The following is a 27787-nucleotide window of genomic DNA, read 5'->3' as shown; positions in this document are numbered from 1 at the left end:
ATACATAAAGAGGAACATTTTATTTTATTTTATTTTATTTTATTTTATTTTATTTTATTTTATTTTATTTTTTTAAGAGGAACATTTTATGATGATAAAATGGTCAATGCCTCAGCAAGATATAATAACAATAATAATAATGTCACTTGGGTGGCTCAGTTGGTTAAGTGTCTCTTAGTTTCAGCTGAGGTCGTGATCTCATGGGTCATGAGATTGAGCCCCGTGTTGCGCTCCACACTCAGCAGGGAGTCTGTTTGAAGATTCTCTCCTTCTGCCCTTCCCTTTGCTCTCTTTCTCTTTCTAAAATAAATTAATAAATCTTTAAAAAAAGTTAATGTGCATGCACCTACCAATGGAGCCCCAAAATACATAAAGCACAAACTGACAAAATTAATGGATTAATTAGGCAGATAATCATCAAGGACAAAAGATATGAACAACACCATCAGCTAACTTGACCTAACAAACATAGAATACCTCACACAATGACAAAATACACATTCTCTCACAAATGTACATGGCACATTTCCCAGAACACATTATCAAGCCTCAATAAATTTAAGGGAGAAATTATACAAGGTATGTTCTTCAACCATGTGAAATTAAATGAGGAGTAAATAATTAAAAACATTGGGACACTTATGAATATTTGAAAAATCAAACACTTTTATTAATAACCCTTAGTAAAAAAATAAATTAAAATGGATATTAGAAAATCTTTTGAACTAAATTTAAAAGGAAAACAACATATCAAAATTTGTATTTAAAACACTGGGAGAAAGTTATAGCTTTAAACATATATACTACGAAGGAAAAAAATCTCAAATCAGTAACTAAGCCTCAGGTAAAGGAACTATAGAAGGGCAAATTTAATGCAAAGAAAACAGAGACAAGGGTATCATAAATATCTGAGTGAAAAAATCAATGAAATAGAAAAAAAACTGAAGAGCAAGAGAAAAATCAATGCAACCGGAAGTCAACTACTTGCAAAGATCAAGAAAATTTATAAACCTTCAGCTACACTGGCTAGAGAAGAAACAAAAAACCTTGAATTTCCAAAACTTGTCATGAAAGAGGAGAGAACACCAACCATACAGAAAGTAAAAAGATTTAAATTTAATATTATGAACAACTGTATGCCAGCAAAGTACAGAATTTGGATAAAATGGACAAATTTCTAGAAAGACACAGATTAATAAACCTGAGTCAAGAAGAAAAAAAAAACTTAAGATTTTCTTTAAAACATTAGCTTTAAAACAATAAAGAAATCGGATTAGATTTGTAATCAAAACTTTTCCCACAAAGAACAGCCAAGGCCTAGATGTCTTCACTGATGACTTCTAATAAATATTAAAAACAAAAACAAAAAAAATTACTATGCAGAATCTTTGAGAAGCCAGAAGAGGGAACACTTTATAATTCATTTATAAGGCCAGTATTAACTGATATCAAAGCCAGGAAGAATATCACATGAAAAGAACGACAGACTAATATTCCTCATGGACACAAACAAAAAAATTCTTAGCAAATTGTTAGTAAATCAAATCAAGCAACGTTTAAAGAGGAGTATATGCCATGACCAAGAGGGATTTATCCCCCAAAGGAGACTAATATCTGAAAATCAGTTGATTTTCATATTAATATAATAAAGGACAAAAGCAAAAACCTACATATGATAATCTAGATAGAGAAAAAGCATTTGACAAAATTAAACACCTATTTTTTATTTAATAAAAAAGACCAAATTGTTCAACGAAGTTGTGATGGAAGGGAACTTCCTATCCTTGATTAAGAGCAAGGCAAGAATCCTTCCTGCTCACCATCTCTCTTCAACATCATATTTGAAGTTCTAGCCAGTGCAATGAGGAAAACAAAGAAAATCAAATCCCAAATTCCCTGCTGCAAATCTCTCAAGGGAGATTAAAAATATTTTTTATAATATTGTCAATTATTTTCTGAATTATTTCCATTTCCTCTGGGTCAACATCTCTAATGCTGTTCTGTCTCATTCATGCTTTTGAATTTTCTTCAAGTATTTGTTGAGTCCTCCCTCTTTGTTATTTAGGAAAGGGGCACATGTCAATGTGATATTGCAATTGTGAAATTCTGTCTCTCCTGACAGGCTTCAAGTGTGTAAATGGGAGGGCAGACACCTGGTCTTGGGAAGATACAGCTTCAGGCTATGGCAATGAGGATGTGGTTTGTGACCACTCTAGCTTTACCTTCTCATGCTTTACTTATGGACTCTGAAACAGCAGTTCACTGTAACACACTTTTTTTTTTTTCTAATGTAAGAGGTACAGCAGCATCATAGGAGGCAAGAGTCTGAAGTCAGCACATCTCATATCCAAGAGCTGCCATCACAGCCAACTGTGTGACCTTGACACCTCTGAAGTCTCAGTGTCCTAGTGTGCAGGGTGAGCCAAGACCAGTACCTGTGGCCCAGTGCTGCCTCGGGATTATGTGACAGAGGGTGCATGAAGGACCTGGCATAGACAGATGCTCCATCAGTCGTGCCTGCCTTTCCCTTCCTTCCTGTGGTGAAGAAAAGGCTCCCCGCATCACCTTGAGCACTGTTTCTAAGTGATGACATTCCTTGTATTCTAGGATCCTGAAGGGGTTGCACTGTCACAAATAAATGGGTAATAATTGGCCTTTCCACATTTGATAAGCACCTCTAACAGCAGGGGACTGTTAGGCCTCTCTAGCCATTAACTTCACCTATTTTATTTCAAAGCTTTAAACTCAAATTTGCTATTTCATAGAACTGCTTTAATCCCCATGCCTGAAATCTGTTTGAGTTTCTCTGTGTGAAAAGGAGAAGTGGTTTCCTATTGGTTTTCCTGAAAGCTGTGGTCTGGAAAGTGCCAACAAATTGGGTGTGGACTGGATGAAGTCATGGACAAACACCAGGGAGGAGGCCCTATGGCTGTAGAGCACCAGGCCCCAACTCATGCACCCAGAGTGACCTGAGGCTCCCCCATGGAGGCCTGTCTGGTTACACTGAGTGCAGTGCCGCCGTATGATGAGTAGCCACCTCTGCATTCCTGTGATCCCTCAGAGCCTCCCTGAGATCTCCCTATCTGATTTAGAGACCCCAAAACTCACTATGACTAGCAGCCCTCTCTTGGATAGAGCAAGACAAATCTCAATTTCTGAGGCCTTTCCATAAAGATCCTTGAATTTAGCTATAGAACCTATTCACATTAATATGATCTTGAAGGCTCACTGGAAACTCCACATATTCTTGCAGAATGCATGTCAGGTGAGCAAACCTCTCTGGATCAGGATGTCTCCAGGATAAATGCCAGGGATGAACCTCTCTAGATAGGGTGATAAGGGGACAGGTAAGAGGCAGGTTGCCTGGTACACAGGAACTCCAGCAACAAGGACCCCTGCTCTTCATCGGTGTAATGGCTTTCTGAAAACTGCAATTTTGGGGAAATAATATCAATCTGTTATAGACCAAATGAAGCTACAGGATTCCCAGAGCAGTTAAATTCTTATTTTTTGTTGTTTTGTCTGAAGTAGTACTATTGTCTACTGGGAAGATCTCCAGATCAATTGTAGTATTTTCTGTTTAAGTCACGACATAAATGAGCACAGGGTGTTATTCTGTATGTTGGCAAATTGAACACCAATAAAAAATAAATTTATTATTAAAAAAAAGTCACAACATAACTATGTTGTCACCATGTTCAATTAGATGATCTTAAAAAAGTACAGGTCAGAGAGGCCAAACTTTTTTGCTCTGTGGTACACTATAGGCTACAATAATCAGCACCCAATTTGTTGGCACTTTCCTATATTGTCATCCTAAAAAGTCCCTCCCATGCTTACTTTGGACTTAGCTGTGTATCTTTCTTTGGCCAATAAGACAATAATATGTGTAACACAAGAAGACTCGGAGAGGCCTCGTATGCTGGGACTCACCCTATCTTGATGCTTTTGGAATCTCTACCGTAACTACCATGTGATGGAATGACCCGCTGGATGATTAGAGACATGTGATCCAGACACTTCTGTCACCCCCACCAAGGGCCAGCCAGCATTGTCAAGTACAGCTGTGCAGCTGAGCCCAGTGAGGGGACCTAGCTGAGATAAGCAGAGCAAGAACCACCCAGCTGAGACCCATTCCAGTCGTTGACCCTGAGAATCATGACCTAAATAAATAGTTGTGTTAAGCCATGAAGTTTTAGGGTATTTGTTATGCAAGAAATGCTAAGTGACACATGCCTCTTTATTATTTTATGGAATGGAAAAACAATAAACCTTAGAACAGTTGCTGCATGCATGCTGACACTTTTAACTACTCATTAGTTTTTCTTTATAAATAAAGACCACCATGGCTACACCATAAGAATGTTGCTGAGAGAATACTTTGTTTCTAAGAATTCCTCATGGACCAAGCCAACCACTCTGGAGCCCCCCTGGAATCCTCCATGGCTGGACTAAACAGAACTGAACTGAAGGAGGGACACAGCCACACTGTCTTGATCCTTTCCCCTCAAAGCCTGTGAGAAGAGCCACTTCTTGGTCAGGGTTTGCCAACCAGAAAGTCTCCTATGCGGCAGCCCAACGTCTAAACAACTGGTTCCACAGATGTCACTGGGTATGCCCTTTCTGGCTCAGGCATAAATGCCCATATGCTCCATCTTACCACTGCAGTCAGAGGTGACTATAAACACAGTAATACACGGCAGGTACTATAATCATGAGTAAAGATTCCAGCTGCTGTATCATTAAAGTTAACTCTTTCTGATGGGCTATTGCTACTGTTGCCAGCACAGAGAAACAAACTGGGTGGCAGGGCTCACTTCCCTGGAAGCCTGCACTATCCGTCAAAGCTAGACTGACCAGGTAGAAAGGCCAGTTGCACCAGCCACCCACCTCCTAGCATTTAATTTAAAAGACTATGTCTAAGTGGGTTCTGGTTGTTTGCAGGGTTCCCAAAGCCACATCTATTAGCTGAGGTCACTGCATGAAGACAGTTACAAGAAAATGGATTCAGTAACTGATTGCCAAAAATGTGGACTAAGACATACTATGTAAAGAACACTTGCATTTTAAAAAATGGCTGCATTTATTTGCAAGCTCAATCTGAACTCCATGCAAGTCTTAAAGAAAAAGGAATACGATTCCTTTTAGTGTAGTTCATTATGAAGTCACAGAATGGATGGAGACCAAGCACTAAAAAGATGTGTTATTTACCTGCTCATCCTCAGTGACCCTGCTGGAATGTAGTTATTTAAGGATATGGACTTTAAGTGTGTTGATATAAGGAGAGGGATGGAGGAATGAAGCCAAGATATATGACAAAGTAATGATGGTAACATTCATGAATTTCTTTTACATTTTTGATGTAGTAACTATCCCAAACTTTAAAATTCTGATGTATATTATATATTGGAGCTGATTTTCCAAATATTCCTAACAAAGCTGAAAATCCTCTGCTGACCAGTGTGTCCATTTGGAGGCTTAGGGACATCTCTGCATAGTTCAGGGCTGACCCCTCCTTTTCCATCATTTCTGAACGATGGCAAACTTCACTTTTTAAGTATTTCTTCACTTCTACTGCTGTCCTGATTCTCCCTCTCACCATCTCTTATGGCAGGTCCCAACAGTCTCTGTGCATCCAGTTTGGTCCTAGACCCACACTCCTCCCCTCTCCCCATTACCTCTCCATTCTGTCCCATTGTCCCACTCTACAGCCATAGCAGCTTTCAAAAAATGAAATTGGACCCCAGCTCTCCTTCCTAAAACCCCTCACCATGGTTTCCACACTCATGATCCCCATCCAGGTGCCTAGCAGTGTGGCCTATGAGGTGCAGCAAGCACACCCCTATAGCTAGGAGGGCCAAAGCTATAGATGGGTAGGCTGGACTCTCCAGTCTCAAGCTACTCCCCAACATAGGACTCCTTGATGTTACCTGTCCTTCCTTCTTATAGGCATCTGAGTTTGTGACCTCGCCTAAATTCCAGTCTCCCTTAGAAGGCTGATATGGTCCTAAGTTAAGGGACCTCACTAACGCTTGGTCCTGTCTCCCTAATTTCACCATGATCCATAGGTTTTAGCATTGGTAATCAGTTACTGTTCCCTGCAGATCTAAGTTAGATGCCTTTTTGTTTTATCTGCTCATGATGTTCCCTTGGACCAGAGTTCTCTTGCCACCTCCCCATGAGCCTTCTTGCTCATAGTCTGGTTCTCCTCCTCAAGATGCAGTGCAGGGGTGCTGCCTCTGCAATGATTCCTGACCCCCCCACATTATGCTGAGTCCCATCTCCTCCCCCTTTGGATGCTCTCAGAGCAGACTGGGTACTCTACCATCATAAATCCTGTGCTATGTGAAAATTGCAGTCTTGCATATTTGCTTCCTGAAAGCATGCAGGTTAAGTTGCATTTATACTTTCGCATTTAGCAATACCCTCAGGCTTGGAAAAGAGTGGACACATGACAGAGGCTTGTGAATGAAAATTAATGTACTTCTCACAGCTTTCTCAAAACTTCGGCACTGTCAGAGCTGACACCATCTTCTTCCTCTTAACAAGTGTCACCAAAGGGTATGAAGGTCTGCTCCAATGGCCTCGCCTACAACTTGACTTCTTTGAACTCCCTGCCAGTTGGTTTTCTGGGCTCCATTCGCAGGAATTGCTACAGAACATTTCTCATTTCTGAATTTCCTTTCTGATCAAAACCACTTCTTTCCAGTTGCTTCTGGTTTTCATTGCACCTCCAGGCCTGATGCTTCTGGTCTCCTTGGCTGCTGTGCTGTGTTATACTGTGTCCAACATGTATGTTTCAAAGCAGGTAATCCAAATGCCCTTACCTGCTCTCCAGTCTACCGAAGAAGTAACTCTTATAACTACTGACCTCATCTTCCCTTTAGGCTAGCATTCCTATTATTTTTTCCAGCAGGTTTAGCAATACCAAGCATCCCTTAATAGAAACTTTGGAATGCCAAATTAAGGAAACTGAATATGGCAGTGAAAACACTTCTCAAATTGTCCCCATGCACACCTTTCCAGCCTCATGTGGCCCTAGGACCATGTGCACCCCTCTCACCTTGATCACTGTTGCCAATGACCCTTCTCTCCCAAATAGGCAGTGTTAGCTGGAATCCCCAACTGGCTTCTCATCCTGACAATCCTTTAGTCCACCAGTAGCCCCATTCTCATGGCCATCACCTTGGGATGGGCTGAAACCCCTACCCATTGCTTCAGGTTCTCTGCATTTTTGCACCCTAGTGCATTTTGCACCCTCACGAGTCCCCACCCAATCCCCAGGCCGCGTTCCCAAAGGCTGATGACAAACACATCCTCTGACCTCCAGCTCCTGGAATTCCTCCTCCTCCTCCACGTCATAGGAGAGGGTGTGGATTTTGATGTCATCAGCTGAGAGGTCGATGAACTTCCCATCGGGGTACTCCAGACTCTCTTTGGTGGGTGACCGGTCCTCAATGAAGGTGGTCTCGCAACAGTCAGTAGCCACGCCGTCCCCCCAGGAGCGCAGCACACCCTCCGAGTAGAGGATGATGTTGGGCCGGAAATGGGACTCCACAGACTGCTGAAGTGTGTTGGGGTCCAGCAGCTGCTGGACCGGCTCATTCCTGCTGCCATCCAGGCTGGCTGGTGCTGCACTGCCCACCACCCGGCAGCTCTGGTACTGTGGTGCTGAGTAAACAGACACCAGGCCATCTCTGCTCTCAGCCATGAAGTTTCTTGTGTTAATTAAGCCATTTCTCTTGCCAGCATCACTGATTTTACTGTGCACCAGCATGCTCTTCTGTTCAATTATGCCATCCATGATGCTCCTTCTCCCTGACTGGGCGTCAAGCTGGCGGTCACACTCCAGGGTTACACTTGCCTCATGGGACCCATTTTTCCTGGAGGAAGAGGAAACAGAGATGAGACAAGAAAATCACACCCGTAAAAAAGCAAAACACCCAGATCCTTGCTGTTTCAGTTTGTACTAGTCAGCCGATATGCACAGAAGCTGGGGGAGCCAGATGATATTCTAGTTCTATCTATTCTACCAATTTTTAAAAGGCTCTATCAGGGCAGCCAGTCAAAAAACCCATAAATTGATTACTCAAATCCCTGTGAAGTTTTTCTTCCAAATAAAGGAGACTGCAGAAATTGGAACCACTGCAGCTCTAGAGAAACCTGTGATCACCAGCAGACATCTTGAAACCCTCTGGTAAATCCAATCACATTAGCTTTGGGTCAGTCCACAGGCAAAATAAGACTGTAAATCTGTAATGGGGATCAACTCTTCCCAGGCCCATGGCCATTCATTCAAACAGAAAACACACCCCCAAGAAGAAAGGGTTTAAAATAACGTTCCACACAGATTTAGAAGATAAATGACAGGAAAACCCACACCACTAGTTCTATAGATAGACCAAATTCCCAAACTGAGGAAACACTCACATGTACATTGTAATGCATGTATGAGAATTAGCTCAATGCTCACATATGCCTCCTGGCCTTCCAACACAGCCCCAGGTATTGAATTAGAAGTTCCCCTGCCTTAATGGTATACAGCTTAGAGAAACATCTACATATATAAGATACAATTAAGAGGCCCTCTAAATTGTTTCTCCCTAGATTATGTTATTTTCTAGGGTTTTGAATGTTCCAAAAAAAAAAAAAAAAGGAGAAGGATAAAGAAAAAGATACCAAAGATTTTTGAGATAATGCATTTACTTTCACAGCCAAGGAAATCACCAACAAACAAAAAGACAATCTACCACATAGGAAAAGATATTTGTAAGTGATATATCTGATAAGAGGTTCATGTCCAAAATATATGCAGAACTTACACAGCTCAACACCAAACAAAACAAAACACACAGGAATCTGATTTAAAAATGGGCAGAGGACCCAAACAGACATTTTTTTCAAAGAAGACATACAGATGGTAAACAGACACATGAAAGATGATCGACATCACTCATTATCACAGAAATGCAAATCAAAACAATGGTGACATATCACCTCATACCAGCCAAAACAGCTAGGATCAAAAAGACAAGTAATAATAAGTGTTAGTGAGGATGTGAAGAAAAAGGGGACCCTCATGCACGATTCATGGGAATGTACATTGGTGTAGCCACTGTGGAAAACAGTATGGAGGTTCCTCAAAAAAAATTAAAGATAAAAATGCCATATGATCCAGTAATTCCGCTACTGGTTATTTACCCGAAGAAAATGAAAATGCTAATTCAAAAAGGTATATGCAGTCCTATGTCCATTGAAGCATTATTTACAATAGGCAAGATATGGAAGCAATCCAAGTATCCATCAATAGATGAGTGGATAAAGAAGAATGTGGTATGTGTGCGCATGTGTGTGTGTATATGTATATATATGTGTGTATATATATATATATATATATATAAACTGGAATATGACTCAGCCATAAAAAAGAATGAGATCTTGCCATTTATGACAACATGGGTGGACCTGGGGATTAGGAGTTACAATTTTCCAGTTATAAAATACACAAGTCACAGGGAAGAAAAATACAGTAATAACACTGTATGGTGACAGATGGTGACTCCACTCATCATGGGGAGCACTGAGTAATGCACAGATTTGTCAAATCACTATGAAACTAACATGGTATGTCAACTATAATAAAATAATAAAAAATATTTAAATTTTTAAAAATTTTTTAAATAAAATAATTTAAAAGCACTTGAATAAGTTTCCTATAAGGAAAAAACCTAATGATGATTTAAGGACAACCTGTACCTTTTCTCAAGATTTATAAATGTTTAGACTTTCCCTAACAACAAAAAGAATGAATTTCCTCAAGTATTTCCTCTCTGTAAGTTAGTAGCTATTATGTAAAAACATTCCATCTTAGGGACTTTGAGTACCCTGGTTTTCTATGAGATTTCAATTTTTTTTTCTGATATCATAACTGCTTTATTTGGTGATAGCTACAAGAATTTAAAATTTCAGACCAATCAAGACATAAAGAGGTCACGTTTGCAACTAACTGGAAAATAACATTTTAGCAGAATTGACAAATGATTAAACTACAGCATATGTTCGGAGAGATGGTGGGTGTTATTTATGTGATACTGTGTTAGATTTAAGAGAGGTCAAAAAACACACTGCCACCTCTGCTGATGTGGCACTAAGAAATACTTAGCTCCAGGGGCACATTTACAATCTGAGAGCTAAACCATTAATTAAACTATTTGGGTAAGATCTTTTGAGTTCCTGTAACATGCAAGGCACAACGTTGTGTCTGAACGTCATCTCTGGGACTGCTCATCTTCCAAGCTAGACAATATGCTCACTGAAGTGTTTCTGGTCCAAACCCTCAACTTCTCTAATCTTCTCCTTCCACAGAGAAGCCACGGGGTTGATCTCAGTCAGAATTGGGCCCCTCATATGGTTTGTGATTGCCATATGTACTACCAAACCTAACATAATCTTCTTGACACATAGTTTGGTTTCTCAGATTGAGCTCCTTCTCTTCAAATCTGTTTTAAGTATCTTACAAAAGACATGTGATTGCATCTGTTGAAACCCCATCTCTTCAATGGAGTAGCAGGCTCTTGCCCAGCCAGAAGGACTTCCCCCTTTTTTGGTGTGTCTCAGCCGCTGTGTTACAGTTTCTGTTATGGCTCCTATTGCGTCCTTCTCTGCAAACATGACAGCTGTTAATGTCAACATCCTCCTCCAGCCCTTGCCCCTGTTCCTGTCCTGGAGCTCCTTGAGACTAAAGGACCAGTATTATCTCTTCCCTTTCTAGCACCTGGTATGCAGCAAGTACACAATGAACTGTTGAAATAAAGTTTCAAGTGTTATGTAATTAGAATAATCCCTACTTAGTGATCTCCTTGAGCTGTACAAACCCCAAGTGAGAATCTGATATTACAGCATCTTGAGGCAGGCACAGCTTAGGTCTCTGAGGGGCTGTCCACAAATTTGACACCTAAAGTAGCTGAGTACTGGCAGCATCAGCACCACCTGGAAGTTTGTTAGAAAGGTGGAACCTTCAATACACTTGGAATAACTGAATCAGAATCTGCATTTTAACACCATAGCAAGTGATTATTCTGAACATAAAGTTGAGGCTCTTTGTTCTATAGCATATAGTGAAAGTTTTGTCCTGTTGTACAAGTTAGCTCAATTGTATGATGGATTATTTGATATCTTTTAAAAAAGTCTTCAAATATATTAAAGAACTTAGTTTTCTTCATGGAGTGAATTATCCAACTTTGAGCATGATAAATTATGATTACATTTGAATGAAAGAAGCTGAAATCAGACAACAAAAAGAAATAAAAGGCATTCAAATTGGAAAAGAAGAAGTCAAACTCTCCCTCTTCACATATGACATGATACTGTACATAGAAAAACCAAAAGACTCCCTCCAAGATTGCTAGAACTCATACAGCAATTCGGCAGTGTGGCAGGATACAAAACCAATGCCCAGAAATCAGTGGCGTTTCTATACACTAACAATGAGACTGAAGAAAGAGAAATTAAGGAGTCAATCCCATTTACAATTGCACCCCAAAGCATAAGATACCTAGGAATAAACCTAACCAAAGAGGTAAAGGATCTATACCTGAAAAACTACAAAACACTTCTGAAAGAATTTGAGGAAGACACAAAGAGATGGAAAAATATTCCATGCTCATGGATTGGAAGAATTAATATTGTGAAAATGTCTATGCTACCCAGGGCAATTTACACGTTCAATGCAATCCCTATCAAAATATCATGGACATTCTTCAGAGAAATGGAACAAATCATCTTAAGATTTATGTAGAATCAGAAAAGACCCCAAATAGCGAGGGTAATATTGAAAAAGAAAACCAGAGCTGGGGAAATCACAATGCCAGATTTCAAGCTGTATTACAAAGCTGTGATCATCAAGACAGTGTGGTCCTGGCACAAAAGCAGACAAATGAAAGCTAAACCATTAATTTTGGAACAGAATAGAGAACCCAGAAATGGGTTCTCAACTCTATGGTCAACTAATATTCGACAAGGCAGGAAAAACTATCCACTGGAAAAAAGACAGTCTCTTCAATAAATGGTGCTGGGAAAATTGGACATCCACGTGCAGAAGAGTGAAACTAGACCATTCTCTTACACCATACACAAAGATAAACTCAAAAGTGGTGAAAGATCTAAATGTGAGACAAGAGTCCATCAAAATCCTAGAGGAGAACACAGGCAACACCCTTTTTGAAGTTGGCCATATCTTCTTGCAAAATACATCTATGAAGCCAAGGGAAACAAAAGCAAACTGAACTATTGAGACTTACTCAAGATAAAAAGCTTCTGCACAGCAAAAGAAACAGTCAACAAAACTAAAAGACAACCTACAGAATGGGAGAAGACATTTGCAAATGACCTATCAGATAAAGGGCTAGTATCCAAGACCTATAAAGAATTTATTCAACTCAACACCCAAGAAAAACAGTCCAATCATGAAATGGACAAAAGACATGAACAGACATTTCTCCAAAGAAGACATACACAGAGCCAACAAGCACATGAGAAAATGCTTGCATCACTTGCCATCAGGGAAATACAAACTAAAACCACAATGAGAAGGTGACTGGGTGGTGGACACTGAGGGGGACACTTGGTGGGATGAGCACTGGGTGTTATGCTATATGTTGGCAATTTGAACTCCAATAAAAATTTTTTTTAAATAAGAAAGCAAAAAAAAAAAAAAAAACAAAAAAAAAAAAACAACCCACAATGAGATACCACCTCACACCAGTGAGAATGGTGAAAATTAACAAGACAGGAAATAACAAATGTTGGAAAGGATGTGGAGAAGGGGGAACCCTCTTGCACTGTTGGTGGAAATGTGGACTGGTACACCTACTCTGGAAAACTATGTGGAGTTCCTCAAAGAGTTAAAAATAGAGCTACCCTAGTACAATTGTACTACTGGGTATTTACCTGAAAGGTACAGATGCAGTGAAACGCCGGGACACCTGTACCCCAATGTCTATAACAGCAATGTCCACAATAGCCCAACTGTGGAAGGAGCCACAACGTCCTTCAACAAATGAATGGATAAAGAAGGTGTGGTCTATATACACAATGGAATATTACTCAGGCATCAGAAAGGACAAATACCCACCACTTGCTTCGATGTGGATAGAACTGGAGGGTATTATGCTGAGTGAAGTAAGTCAATCAGAGAAGGACAATCATCATATGGTTTAATTCAGATGGAGAATATAAGAAATAGTGAAAGGGATTATCATGGAAAGGAGGGGAACTGAGTGGGAATAATCAGAGAGGGAGACAAACCATGAGAGGCTCCTAACTCTGGGAAACAAACAAGGGGTAGTGGAAGGAAAGGTGGGTGGTGGGATGGGGTGACTGGGTGACGGGCACTGAATAGGGCACATGATTGGATGGGCATTGGGTGTTATACTATATGTTGGCAAATTGAACTCCAATAAAAAAAAAGAATGAAAGAGGCTGAAATTAGTGGAATCTTATTTTTATCACTTGCAGCATCTTTCAATATCCCTTTAAATACAGACCAGCTTAATATATATATTGTATTTCACTTCATAATTCCTATTAGCTCATTTCCTCTGTGTTTACTTCCACCCTCTTTTACCTGATAACAGACTTATGCCAGCTGGAGCTGAGTAGCTCAGAAAATGCTGCTACTCATTGGGGTTATCTACCAGCATCCTTGCCACTGCTTTCTGGAGTCTTACCCAGTGACGGCTGTTCTACCCAGGCTTTTTACAACAGATATATATTTATATAATAAAACTGGTTATATTCTATGACAAATAATACTTCCCCCCCCTTTTTTTTGGTCCAGATCCAGTGGCTGCCTCTCACTTGACCCTTTATCTTGCTTAAACAGCCTCGACTATATCTTGGATGCTGCCTCCTGTTGACAAAACTCTTTCTGGAGTGCATTAATGGCCAAGCTCCCAATTTCACTACCTGGGTAAAGTCTTGGAGGCTGTTTCTATGAGTTCATCACTGGAAGCTGGTTGAAGGGCATCACCAGTCATGCTGCACCTGCTGCTTTGATAATTGCTGGCAGGTGGAGGGAGGAGGAGCCTCCACGTGTCTGCCTATTATACCCAGCTACTCTTCCCTTGTACTTGCTAATGTACCACTGCTTAAAGAACCCTCCTGTCCACAAATTTGGATGAATACCAGGCAGATGAGAAAATGGATATGATGCAGCAATTGCACTACTAGGTATTTATCCAAAGGATACAAACATAGTGATGTGAAGGGGCACATACACCCCAATGTTTATAGCAGCCATGTCAACAATAGCCAAAATATGGAAAAATCCCAGATGTCCATCAATAGATGGATAAAGAAGATGTGGTATGTATTACAATGGAATATTATTCAGCCTCAAAACAAACGAAATCTTGCCATTTAAAATAATGTGGTTAAGACTAGAGGGTATTATGCTAAGTGAAATAAATCAGTTAGAGAAAGACAAATACCACACGATTTCACTCATATGTGAAATTTAAGAAACAAAACAGGGGAAAGAAAATAGGGGAAAGGAAGGAAAAATAAAATAAGATGAAATTTGAGAAGAAGGCAAACCATAAGAGATGCTGAACTGTAGGAAACAAACTGAGAGTTGCTGGAGGAGAGGTGAATGAGGGGTGGGGTAACTGGTGAGGGACATTAAGGATGGCACATGATGTAATGAGCATACCAGAAAGTCATGCCAATGTTAAACTGGAATCTGATATTTCAAAATAAGCTAAAAGCAACTGAGAAAAGGATAGATTCTATGAGAGAACAACATATATCAGAACTGGGGAAAAATCAGAAGCAATGTAATTTGAGAATAGAAAGAGATACAAAAGGAACTTGGGAAAGAATTAGAAAGAAAGAAATTTCAAAAATTAAGGCTAAATCAGAAGGGACATAGTGGGTCACACCTCAAGAGAAACATAACATGTAAAATATAAGAGCGTGTTAAATTAAAAATGCATGAATATGTCAATTTAAATGAAATTCAAGAGCAAACAAAGTATTGTCAAGGCAAAGGAAATCTTGTTTGGCTCAGGGTGGGAAGGGCTCTGCCATGGAGAGGGCAAGGGAAAAGTACTTAGGTAATACATACACTCTGTATCTTGGGGGAGCAGAGATTCCAAAGTGAATCAAACCATAAAACTAAAGATTTGCATTTCACTGTTTGCATTTGAAGTGCTGAAAACATTCTGAAAGAAAGTAACAAATATAGACTAAAGAAAAAGAAACCAGGACATGTAAATAAAAGGACACTTTAGAGAAGAAAATAAGCAATGTGTAAGAGTAAGTACTAAAACTATGATTTAAGAAAATTTTCCTGTAATTAATGTTGAAAGGGTACACCAAGTACCTGGGAAAATTGACCCAAATGACCAAATCCAATATAAATTATAGTAAATCTACTAACCTTTAAAGGAAAACAAACAAATATAAAAGCACCTTTGGTTATTCAGGAATTAAAACAAAACAAAACAACCTGAATCCTAAAAAGAATATGAAAACCAGATTATCATTAGACTTGTCAATAAAAATGCTTAACACAGAAGCAAGTAGAGTGAGATCCTGAAGATACTCAAGGCACTAAAACGTGAGTTGAGGATTTTACACCTAGTCATTGACCTCCAAGTTACCAAAGTCAAAATGACTTGGCAAAACCTCAAAGCATGGGCTCTGTTTCTGTCCTGAGTACACATTGTACATATGTATCATTTAAAAAAATAACCAAAAAGGAGTATTTCAAACACAGAAATAAGAAAAACAAACAAACAAAAAATCTTTCCTGGTTCCGTAAGATTAGAATCCTACATCCATGCACATAATAAAAACATATAATTTTCTGGAATGTCCTTCATCATGATAGCTTGTAACTCTTTATACATATCTATATAAACAAACAAATATATACAGCCCTGCGCCAAATGTTCCTTCCTTGGTGCACTCTTTTCTTTGGGAAGATTATGTATCCCAGGCAGCTGTCCTCACTTGGGTTTCAATAAAACTCCTTAACTCTCTCTTTAAAATTTTTAAAAAGGTTTGTTCATTTTGTGTCAACACCCACAAAAGTCTTCTTGCCAAACAAAGCAAAATGAAACAAAGCACAGCCTTATTTTAATCAAATCACTATATCTAACTACCAATTATAGGAAATTCAGAGGACAGGGGAACATGTCAAATGACATCATTGTTGTATGCAATCAGTAAAATCTAGAATGTGGACAGCTCTACAGGAAGAATGATCAGAAAATGTTAAGAATTAAGAAACAGAGAGAGAGTGCAGTGGATATTCTATAAATTAAAGAGACTTAGAAGACATAGCAACTAATTATATATATTAATCTTATTTGGATCTAAACAAATGAACTGACATGTTTTTATATGTAAATATGTATACACACAAACATATTTGTACATAAAGTTCTCTCAATATTTATACAAATATTCATATACATTTCTATAACAGACATTGAAGGAATGAGAGCACTGGCTAGATATTTGATGACACTAAGGAGTTCTTGTCATTTTTTTTAGGCATTGTTAATTTTTGAAAGCATATGATGAGGATTTTAAAAAGCTACCTAAAAAAAATAAAAATAAAAATAAAAAGCTACCTAAAAAAAAAGAGCTATCTACTTGTAGAGGTTCATATTGAAATATTTTCAGACTTAATAAATGATGTGATGTTTGGGACTTGTTTAAAAGCCATCTGTTTTGGGAGGAGGAGTGAGCAGCATACAGAGAAAACAAGATTGGCCATGGGCTGATCATGAGAGAAGTTGGTTGATGGGTACATGGGGTCCATTTTCCACTTCTTTCTACTTTCACATAGGTTTAAAGTTTTCCATAAAAAAGAGTCTTTAAGAAACCAACAGGTGAAGATGTATAAGAAAGATGTAGCCAGAGGGAAGAGCATGAGGCCAGGCAGAGGGGCAGGATGCATGCAGGTAGCATTGGAGCAATTCTGGCAGAGGAGAACCAGGAGATTAAGTTGAAGGTGGATGAGGGGCTTTATTATGAGGATTTTGAATGTCAATATACAGATAAACTTCACTTTGGCAATGGGCATTGTGTAAGAAAGGCCCTTGAATGGAATGTGATAAATAGGGAGGCAGCTGGGTCTGTGGACAGCATGGAGGATGGGTACAGGATAAAGGGCACCAACACTGGTGGTCTGGCTCTGATGCACAGCGCACTCACTCTACGCATGTTCAGCAGGCCTCAGGGCAATGGGGAGGGGCCAATGTCTTGCAGAAACCCTCAGGGTGGCATGAATCTGGGTATCACTGATTATGATTCCTGGATTTTGCGTTATTTCATCCCCTTGACAAACTGATCATAAAGAGGCAATAGGAGTAGTGATATCAGTGGCCTGAGGATTCTTAACCCCCAGCTCCTGTGCTGCTGCTGTCAGAGCAGATGATGAGGCCTCCCGGAGGGGCCCAGAGACCTTGCCGAAAGCATTCACTTCTCATAGTGAGTCCTTCCTATTTTCTTTGAAGATTTTATTTATTTATTTGAGAGAGAGAAAAAAAAAAAGCACAGAGGGAGAGAGAGAAACAGACTCCCCACTGAGCAGAGAGCCCAAGGCAGGGCTCAATCCCAAGACCTGAGATCATGAACTGACTTGAAGGCAGATGCTTAACTGACTGAGCCACCCAAGTGCTCCGTGTGTCCTTCCTATTTAACTGAAGAGTTCCTGCTTGGGGGTGTCTGCACAACACAGGTGTGTATGACCATTCTCCCAGTTGTGGGTGGTTTTCCACTTTTCAAAAGACTCTGTTCAGCTAGGTTTGCAAATAACATACAGGGTTTCTACACTGAGGTGGCTGTGTGTCCTGGGGCTGTCTCCCTGAAGTCCTGGGAAAGCTCCAGGGCCAGGGGCACAGTGCTCACTGCACAGCCCCCATGACCCAGGAGCACTGAGCTGGATCCCTGGGTCGCCCCCACTCCCAACAGACAGGGCAGCCAGCAGCCTTTTTTGCTAAGGGAGGTCTCTGAGGATCACAAGCTGAGTACTGACTGCAGCTCATTCACTTGTCTGGATGCAGACTGGGGCTCACCGAGTGAGCCGGTGAAGGCAACAAAGCTGGTCCCAACTCCTATTGCTACTCAGGTCAAAAAGACAAGGATTTGCCCAAAACTGTTTCTGAATAATTCATGTAAAAATAGTTGTGAATACCCTCCCAGATAGAGGAGCCACCTAGGAAGAAAGAACAGCCAAAATGGGTAATAATGAGGAAGAGAGGTGGGGCACAAAAATTGGGAGCACTGCTCAGGGTAGAGTTCTTGATCCCCCTGGACCATTTTGTTGCTGTTTTTTGTCTGTTTGCTTGATGTTTGATTCTGTTGCCAATAAACCGACTTTCAAAATCACTCTCCACAGAGCTCATCCCTCCAAGTTTAGAAGACACTCTTAACTGTTTACTCCTCCCTCTGCTGCCTGCAGTCACTAGTTCTGTGGTCAGACCTCAGAGATACCCCTCAGATGCAGGCTGCCTAGAAAACTGTCCTCAGCTGGTGGCCAGACCAAGGTCTCCCAGGCCAGGCAGGAAATGCTGTCTGTCTCAGGACAGCTGCAGGCTCCTGATACCTGCTGTCTCTGTCCCTGCCAACGTGTGTTTCTATGCTACCACTTCTAATTTTTCAAAAGACACTGTGAGTGGGGATGTTTATGAAAAATCTCCAAAATGTGTTTATATTGGCTCATCTTTGTACACACATTGTGAATGGTGCTCTCTGTGTTGACAAATACTATTGCTCACTAAGTCCTTCCCCACTGTTGGTGTGAGGGTTGGGATTGCACTGAGACCTGTGATGATGGCTCCTCTTCTGGGAGGCTCATGTGGATCTACTGTCCATACACCAGGCTTCAGAGTAGACTGTGAGGCCTGATGTCCCATGTCTCACTTTCCTGAAGGCAGATTTATGCTCTGACCTGGCCTCTGCAGGTATTAAGCTCACTGGGCCTTGTCACCCCCTCCAGTCCCTGCTCTCCTCTCCCTGGATTCCTGCTAACTCCACAAGTGGTCTTTGCCACACATCACCTCCCCAACGGGTCATTGTCCAGGTCAGACCTCTGTGAGATCGCCCACAATGCCCACCCTGTGATTCACCTTGGACAGGGCCTTGCCTCAGCTGTTCTGTGAGCTCTTCCAGGTCAGAGATTCACAGTCCCACCATCCTTGCAATCCTGAAGATGAGTCCAGGACCATCCATCCGGTCCACAAGGGCTTGACAAATAACTAATGATGTTTTGTCAAAGGAGGCTGCAACAGAGCCCTCAAATACATGTGACAAGAACTTCACTGATGGAAACAAAATGTTCTTCTTTATCCATTGAGAGAAATTACCTATAGAGCAGCTAACCTAAGAGGTGGGTATTTTAAGAACTCATCTGTCTTACACTCAGTTATTGAATGCTATGGCTTTTCTTGGTTTTTATATAATCTTTTCACTTAAGAAGTTATTGCAGCCAGAAATTCTATATCGTATGGGGGAAAGCATATTTCCACACATTTGGTGATGAGGGTTCAATTTTCATCTCATATTTTCCTAGAACTTCCCTTGGCACAGAGAGCAAGCATTCTGTTCTCCTCTAGAAAGTTTTTGCACATAAGTCAGCAATAAACCAGCAAACTACATGAATCCTTCTCCCAAGCAGGTAATGATTCCCATCCCATCCCATCCCATCCCTATTTTAATTAAAGATAAATGATGCCTACAGATAATAGAAGCACTGTTTTCCTATGAGTCTGGATGCTGAAGGCTTTCTAAGCTGGACCAGCAAACACTTGCCATCCGAAGCAACAATGATCTCTCAGTGTCTGAGGTTGGAGAATCAGGCTCTGGGGGTGGGGTGGACGGAAGCCAGCTGTCCAGAGCAGATGATATCCTGAGCATAGGTGGCCTTGAAAAGCTTCAAAATGGAATTTGAATTCCCTCCCCCAAAACCAGGGAAGAAGGAGGTCAGCATGTATTTAGCACCTAGCATATGGTGAGCATGTACCAGGCATTTCCATGTAACCTGACAGGCATTTAGTGGGCACAGGAGAAAGACTGTCTGTGAATAAGCACTAAACTGTACCCAGTGCTCTAGGCAAGGACAAGCCTGCCTTTAGAGAATACACAAGAAACTGGGTGCAGTAACCCAGGCTGAGGATTTAGAAAAAGACTCCTGTGGAGCTGTCATTAAAGGTTAAGACCTGAATGGTGAGGAGGAGTTAGGGGGTCAAGGCAGAGAGAAAAGGGAGATGTGTTCCTGGTGTCAAATGCTTTGGGGCTGGAGGCAAGGAACCAGCAGGACAGAAGGCAGTGCAACTGAATGGAGCAAGGGTTGGAAGAGACAAGAGGGTGAGGATGGTGGCAGGAGCACTGGAACCTATCCTGACAACCTTAGGCAGCTAGTGAGATGTGGGATGGAGACGGAAGCCCTGGAGGTGTATCTGAGCTGGCTGGAAGCAGGAATCCCAGCTGAGGGGCTGGTGACCTCAGAAAGGGCCATGAATGGAGAGATGTATGCAGTTCTGGAAGTATGTCGGAGGCAGAGTCAACAGGCCTGACTGCTTCCTTGGATATGTACAATGAGGCAAAGGAGTGGGGAATGTGGGGATGAAGCACCTCTCCCTCTGGCCCAGACCCCTGGTGGACTGAGAGGCTATTGCCAAAGTAGGAAACAATGGGTGAAGGATGGATTTGGGAATATTGGTGGGATGATGATGAGTTCACATTTACTAGATGAGCTAAATCCATGGGTTCCCCTGCCCATGCCCTGGTTCCCATCATTCCAGAGCTGATGACCCCATTTTGGCTATCACAGGCCACGTCGGAGGAATTAAAGCCTATGGTGCAGTGTCAACTGATGACAGATGGGAAGTTGATGGATGAATACTCAGCATCTTTGTCTCTTGGTGGGACAGTCTGAGGCAGGTGTCCTGCACACTCTCTCAAGGCCCTAGCAGGCCTGTTCGCCCAGTAGCCGAGGGGTTATCTTGATGTGCAATGCACCATTTTTTGGCACTTTCCATTCCTGTCTCACTTCCACTCTCCTCTACTGGTCCTCTTGAATTCTTATCTTGGGGCCTGTTTCTTGGGGAAGAAATCTAAGGCATCAGAGTATTGTCCAACAAGCCTTTGAGGTGCTGCCATCACTTCTGTAGAGACAAGAGAACCAAATGAGCCACTTTGTATTCTACAAGCTCACAAGTCTATGATATTATTGAATGGCTGAGCTCATTTCCTTGTCAGGACTTGCAGAAGAGGTACCTATTTGCCTTTACATACCCAAACAGAAGCCACCTAAAGAGATGGAAGCCCTCCTAGGCCAGCCAGAGCAAAGGGTACCATGCTGGTTTGGATGAACATGTTTTAAAACCAAAATTAAAAATAGACTTATGAAAGTCAATTCTCTTTGAAAAATCAGAAGCCGCCTTATTACAGGGATGGGGTGTGTGGGATCATTCCCACAGGCCTCGTGTTCTTGGTCCCCAAGAGAGGGATTCCTCACTGCTAATTGATAAATTTGCAATCTGGCTACTGAGAACAGTCTCAGGTAGGATATTGTAAGCCTGACCTCTAAAAGATGGATTCTCTCATGAGTTGGGAATCAATTAGGTTTTCTGGCCTCTCACACACAAGGTTAAGACTGATTCGTCAACTCTTTGTCAAGAAGATAAATGCCCCCCAAAAATTTAAAAAGTAAAAAATAAAATAAGATAAAGAAGATGAATGCCCCCAATGGCCTCAGGGATTCAGAGACCATGTCTCTGGTGGTATCCTTCATATTCTACAAGGTCATCAATCCTCACAGTGAATGATCTAAATACAACCAGAGAGGATATGTCAGTGAAGGAGAGGAATGGGTGGAATTTGAACCCAGGTGTATTGGTCTCCTCACTCAGCTAGAGTCACAGTGACACATCACCTGAGAAGCTGGGAAGACTGCAGACTGAAGGCCCTCACCATCTGCTCTCACATCTGAAAGGTATGCAGTATTTCAGGAGGATTACAATTCTGCTGCTCTCTTTTGTTATCACTAGTAGTTTTATTCATTCAAAAAAATAGCAGCATTATTCAGATATATCACACACTATAAAACTCACCTAATTTTTGAAGTGCACAATTCTGAGAGTTGTAGGATATTCGCAGAATTGTGCAACCCTCACTGTTATCTAATTCCAGAACATTTTCATCATTTCATATCCAGTGAGTAGTCACTCCCATTCCTCCCTCCCACAGCCCCTGCCAACCACTGATCTACCTTCTGCCTCTATGGATTTGATTATTATGGAAATTTCATATAAATGGAATCATACAACATATGGTATTTATGTCTTCCTTCTTCCACTTCACATAATGCTTTTCATGTTGTTGTATGTATCAGAACTTCACTCCTTTTTATGGCTGAATAATAATCCATTTGAGGGATATACTGCATTTTGTTTACTACTTCCACTGGGGGATGGTTGTTACCACTAGAGTCCTGTGTTACAGGGAGCTAACTTTTACATTTTTAAGTGGTTGAAGAAAAGAAGTATATTCCATCAATCAAATGATTGATCTCTTTTGTTGAATGGTTGATAAAAGAGTACATTCTTCTTCCAGCAAATATATCATGAGATTGAAAGTGTCTTAAAAACAAAACAGGGGATCCCTGGGTGGCGCAGCGGTTTGGCGCCTGCCTTTGGCCCAGGGCGCGATCCTGGAGACTCGGGATCGAGTCCCACGTCGGGCTCCCGGTGCTTGGAGCCTGCTTCTCCCTCTGCCTGTGTCTTTGCCTCTCTCTCTCTGTATGACTATCATTAAAAAAAAAAAAAAAAAAAAAAAAAAAAACAAAGCAAAACAAACCCTCAGCCTGCACCTCTGGAGTGAGGAAAAGGCATTTCACATATGGCTGGGAACACAGAGTGACAGACAACATAGATGTTTGGAAGCAGAGGCGGGGTATCTCAAACATTAGCTGGACCAGAGAAGCCTCACTGGCAGGCAGGCCACGTGACCTGCTGATGGAGAAGACACTGCGGACTGAGCCTGCCTCCTCCCTGTGAAATAGAACATGCAGACACTCGAATAGAGAAACTCCTCTATAGCTTTTGTAGATCTGAGTTTCAAGTCAGAATAAGGCAGCCCATGCTGCAGCCAAAGCCGCCACTATGAACAGGATCTGAGCAATTTTATGTTCTATCTGCTTCTACCCCTTACAACATACATCATTTTTAAAGAATCCTAGCATGCTCCACGAGGAATTATACATTATGAATACGGTAGAATTACACATGGAGAAATTGGGATTATACATTACAGGTTGCATTTTTCTCAAACTTGTCTCTAATGTTTAATTGATGCTTTGCTCTTAGGAAATAACTAGAAAAAATAAAATGTAAGTTTTGAGAACCAATATTGTAAGTATAGTGATTTCCAAACAAAGGCATGGACACAGAGGACAAATGGAAGTACTCTGTCTCACTTTTTTTTTCCTGAGTCTGTAACAATTCTAGAATAATTCTGTCTCCTGCCCCCTCCCCCCTCCACATTCCCCTCCCACAGGAAGATTTAAAGATCTGTACTGTTGAGTTTAGGATTTGCTTAGTGTGGAGTGTTTTTACAAAGTAGCATCTAATATCTGTACCTCTGCAGCTGATTAACAACCTCATATGCCAAAGATTTTGTGTAGTAACAGTTACATTTAATACATAAAACAACTTTTAGGAGCAGCATCTCCAAGTAGAAACAGAGCAAACTATGCAACTGATGTGGAAAATTAACTAATTAGCAGATTAAGCCAGGATGCTTCGGATGTCTGACAGGCATAGATTGCTTCTAACACTTCTAATCCCTTCTCATACAGCTCAATTAAGGAAACCATTAGGGCACCAGGTGCTGGGTCTTCCCTACACCCCAACACTGTTAGATACCTTTTGTATAAACAGAAATACTTCCCTCCTGCTAAGCAAATGATGTATGTGTTTCTGCCAGTGCCCAAGTGTTGAGAGAAAAGAGCTGCTTGCAAATCCTCATTAAAACAATTAAAATTTGCCTTTGGCAGAACACATAGAAAAGCCTGTGATTTGGCAGTGGAAACAGTTAATGAAGCATTCAGAGCCAGATCAGTTATTGTTATTTAACATTTAAATGGCACATTACAATTGCAGAATGCTGTACCATGGAACTTATCACTTTTGGTGACCTGGGACTTCCTGTACACAAGGCCAATCCAAATGTCTACTAGTAAGTAAGGCTTTGTCACAGTACCGCCAAGGAAGAGTCTGCAGGAATTCTAAATCTGGTTCATTAATAATCAGGGAAGTGCAGAAGAAATGCTGTGATACTGGAAATGAGAAAACCTGCGTATTAGGGTTCTTGTTGCCTATAAAAGCTATGCCAACTTGCTTTAGCTTTGTGGGTCTCCATCTCAGTTTTAAGGAATATGTTAAAGGAAGGTGGCTTCCTCACCAATAGCACCTACATGTCCACCTCTACCAGTTCTATCACACTCATCACCTTTAGTAATGTCATCATCCTACAATCACTACCACTGCCTTCACCACCACCACGACCACCACCACCACCTCCATTACTAAAAAATCAACACCACCACCATTATCATCATCACCACCACCATTACCACCACCATCATCTCCATCATTGCTACACTCATGACCCCTACCATCACCATCATCACTGCCACCACCATCACCACCACCATCATCTCCATCACTACCATCACCACCACCACTACCACCATCATCATCATCACGACCATCACCACCACCACCATTTTGACCACCATCATCTCCATCACCGCCATGACCACCTCTACCTTCCTTACCTTCACTAAGACTTCACCATCTTTATCACCACCACTATCATCATAACCACCATCACCACCATCATCATCATCATCCTCAACACTAATACTACCACCAAGAATTGGCAAACTGTAGCCCACAGGACACATCCAGCACACACGTTTGTATGGTTCATAGGCTAAGAATGCTTTTTACATTTTTAAGTGGTTGAAGAAAAGAAGTATATTCCAAGACACATGAAAACCATAAGAAATTAAAATGTCAGTGTCCACAAATAAAATTTTACTGAACCACACCCACATCCATTCGTTCATATATGCCTATGGCTATTCTGCACTAGAAAGGCAAAGTTGAGTAGTTGTGCAGAGGCCATATGGTTTGCAAACCCTAAAATATTTATCTGGCATTTCACAGAAAAAGTCGACTAATTCCATAACCCCTCCCATACCACCATTACCACTACCACCACCAAAAATCACTGCCATTACAGTCAACCGCAGTGACACCCCCTTCCCCAACACACACACACCACTCTATGGTTTGGAGATGTAGAGGCTACACATGTGGTGTCGAAGAATTCAGTGAGAAGACTGTGAATGTGGATACATGCTCAAGCAAGAAGTCTTCCTTCCCACCAGTGAGTGAGAGAGACAGAAAGCCTTGAAGTTATTCTTGTCTCTAAAATTCTTGTGGGTAACCCATTATTTCTGGAGCATGCTAGGGTGACTTCACCTCTGCGAATTTCTAACCACAAGCCTGCAGTAACACTTGGATTTCACACTCTAAATGCGCCTTGAAAAATGCAGTTGAACACTTCGTTTGGAGTGTTTGGGACAGAAAGTTTTGCACCCTACTTGGTAGAGGCAAATGCAAATCCTTTCTGGAAGAATGTGTTAAAGACAGGCCTCAAAAAATGTCCATAGACACTGTTAAAAAAATCTCAGTTTGAAATTAAATATTTAGGAAATAAGCCACAATTAACAAGAGAGAGAAAAAATATCACCAAATTAGATCTCCATGACTGCAGCTATTGATACTATCAGATAAAGTTTATAAAATAAACATGCATAATATGTTTAGAAACAAAGGACTGAGAACCCTAGAAATAAAAAATACATTTGTCAAATTAAAACCTCAATGAACAGAGTGTTACTTGTAGCATTATAGCTGACTAGATGCTCTGAGGGCTCCCTTACTACAAAATAAAACCCTGGATTAGAACACACTTTGAGATACCACTGGTTGAGAAAGAAACAAGATTACCACCATCCCATAAAACATTACTACAAGGGGCAGAATTGCATTGATTTAAAATGCCAATGGTAACAAGGATAGTAAATTATATAGTCTTGGTAAAGACACAAGACAAAGATGTTGAGACTGAATCCCCATGCTCAGCTAAGATTTTTTAATGGAAGTTCTCAAATCCAAGATGCCTTAGAATCACCTGGAGCGATTGTTAACCATAAAGGTTGCTAGGCTTCACCAGCAGAGTTTCTTAATCACTGTGGAATGGTAAAAAAATTTTTCGCTGCTAAGAAGTTCTGGGTAATTCTGATGCTGCTGATCCAAGGTCCAGACTTTTAGAATCCTAATTCTGAAGGTTCTGACATAGTGTTAAGTAGCCCCTGGCTATCAGAGAAATAGAATCAAACCTCTGTGGTGAAAACTCCCCAAATTTAATCACATAATAAAATCAAGCAAAGAGCTGACAATTAAAGATCACTATGTACAACAGACTGCATGGCACTGTGAGTGAGAATCAGTAGGAAAAGCATAGCTTTGAGCAATCAAGGATTTCATGTATTGGAATAGTAAGAATGTAGAACAAATAATTTATAAAATATTTATAGAAATAGGTAGAGATACTTAAAGGTGAGCGAGTAACAAGAGACTATCAGTAATAGGAAAAAAATGAAAATGGATTCAATTTTAAAAACAGAAACATTTTCAGTTGAAATAAAAACATAAAAGAATAACTAAAATTTAAAGAGCAAAATAGAGATAGCTGGAGAAAAAAATATAACCTAGAAGGTAGATTTATGAAAAATGTAGGCAGATCTCAGAGATATTGTGGGTTTGGTTCCAGACCACTACAGAAAAGCAGACATGCAAAAAAGTGAGTCAAGTCAATTGTTTGGTTTCCCAGTACATACAAATGTTCTACTTATACTGTATTATAGCCTATTAATTAGGTGATAGCATTGTTCTAAGCAAAAAACAATGTATACACTCTAAAAAATATGTTATTACTAAAATAATGATAACCATCATCTGAGCTCTCAGCAAGTCTCTCTGATGGTGAAAAGTCTTGCCTCGATGTTGGTGGCTGCTGACTGCTCAGGGTGGTGGTCACTAAAGGCTGGGGTGGTTGTGGAAATTTCTTAATGTGTCACATTTCACTTTCTTTCATGAGTGATTTCTCTGTAACAGGTGATGCCGTTTGATAGCATTTTATCCACAGAAGAGTTTCTTTCACAAATGGAGTCTCCTCTCAAATCTAACTGCTGCTTTATCAACTAAGTTTACATAATATTTTAAATCCTTTATTGTCATTTCAATAATCTTCACAGCCTCTTCATCAGTAGATTCTACCCCAAGGCAGAACTTTCTTTGTTCATCCAAAAGAAGCAACTCCTTATCTCTTCAAGTTTTATGAGATGGCAGCAATTCAGCTCCATCTTCAGTCTTCACTTGTGATTCTAGCTCTCTTGCTGTTTTCACCATGTCTGTAGTGACCTCCTCAACTGAAGTCTCAGAACCCTCAAAGTTATCCATGAGGGCTAGAATTAACTTCTTCCAACTCCTAATAATGTTGATATTTCCATAAATCACAGATGTTCTTAGTGGCACCTAGAGCAGTCAAGGCTTTCTAGGTTTTCTATTTATTTTGCCCAGATACATCAGAAGGATCACTATCTATGGCAGCTAGAGCCTAATGAAGTATTTCTTAA

General features: G+C 40.7%; 1 protein-coding gene across 5 annotated transcripts in view; it reads right to left on the bottom strand.

Annotated features, from left to right (window-relative positions):
- SYNDIG1 (synapse differentiation inducing 1) overlaps window positions 1-27787 on the bottom strand; it is a 186040-nt gene that overhangs the window by 93990 nt on the left and 64263 nt on the right. For 4 of the 5 annotated variants that reach the window (XM_041734632.1, XM_041734633.1, XM_041734635.1 and 1 more), the window contains one exon: window positions 7325-7883. In XM_041734632.1, coding sequence (XP_041590566.1) covers window positions 7325-7804 — 480 coding nt within the window. In that variant the 5' untranslated portion in view covers window positions 7805-7883. Of the gene's footprint in view, window positions 1-7324; window positions 7884-19142; window positions 19229-27787 lie in introns of those variants that run through there. The other variant, XM_041734634.1, reaches the window with a different exon arrangement.

The sequence above is a fragment of the Vulpes lagopus genome, chromosome 19, assembly GCF_018345385.1.
Source record: "Vulpes lagopus strain Blue_001 chromosome 19, ASM1834538v1, whole genome shotgun sequence".
Taxonomy (NCBI): domain Eukaryota; kingdom Metazoa; phylum Chordata; class Mammalia; order Carnivora; family Canidae; genus Vulpes; species Vulpes lagopus.
This window is presented reverse-complemented; position numbering and strand designations above follow the sequence as displayed.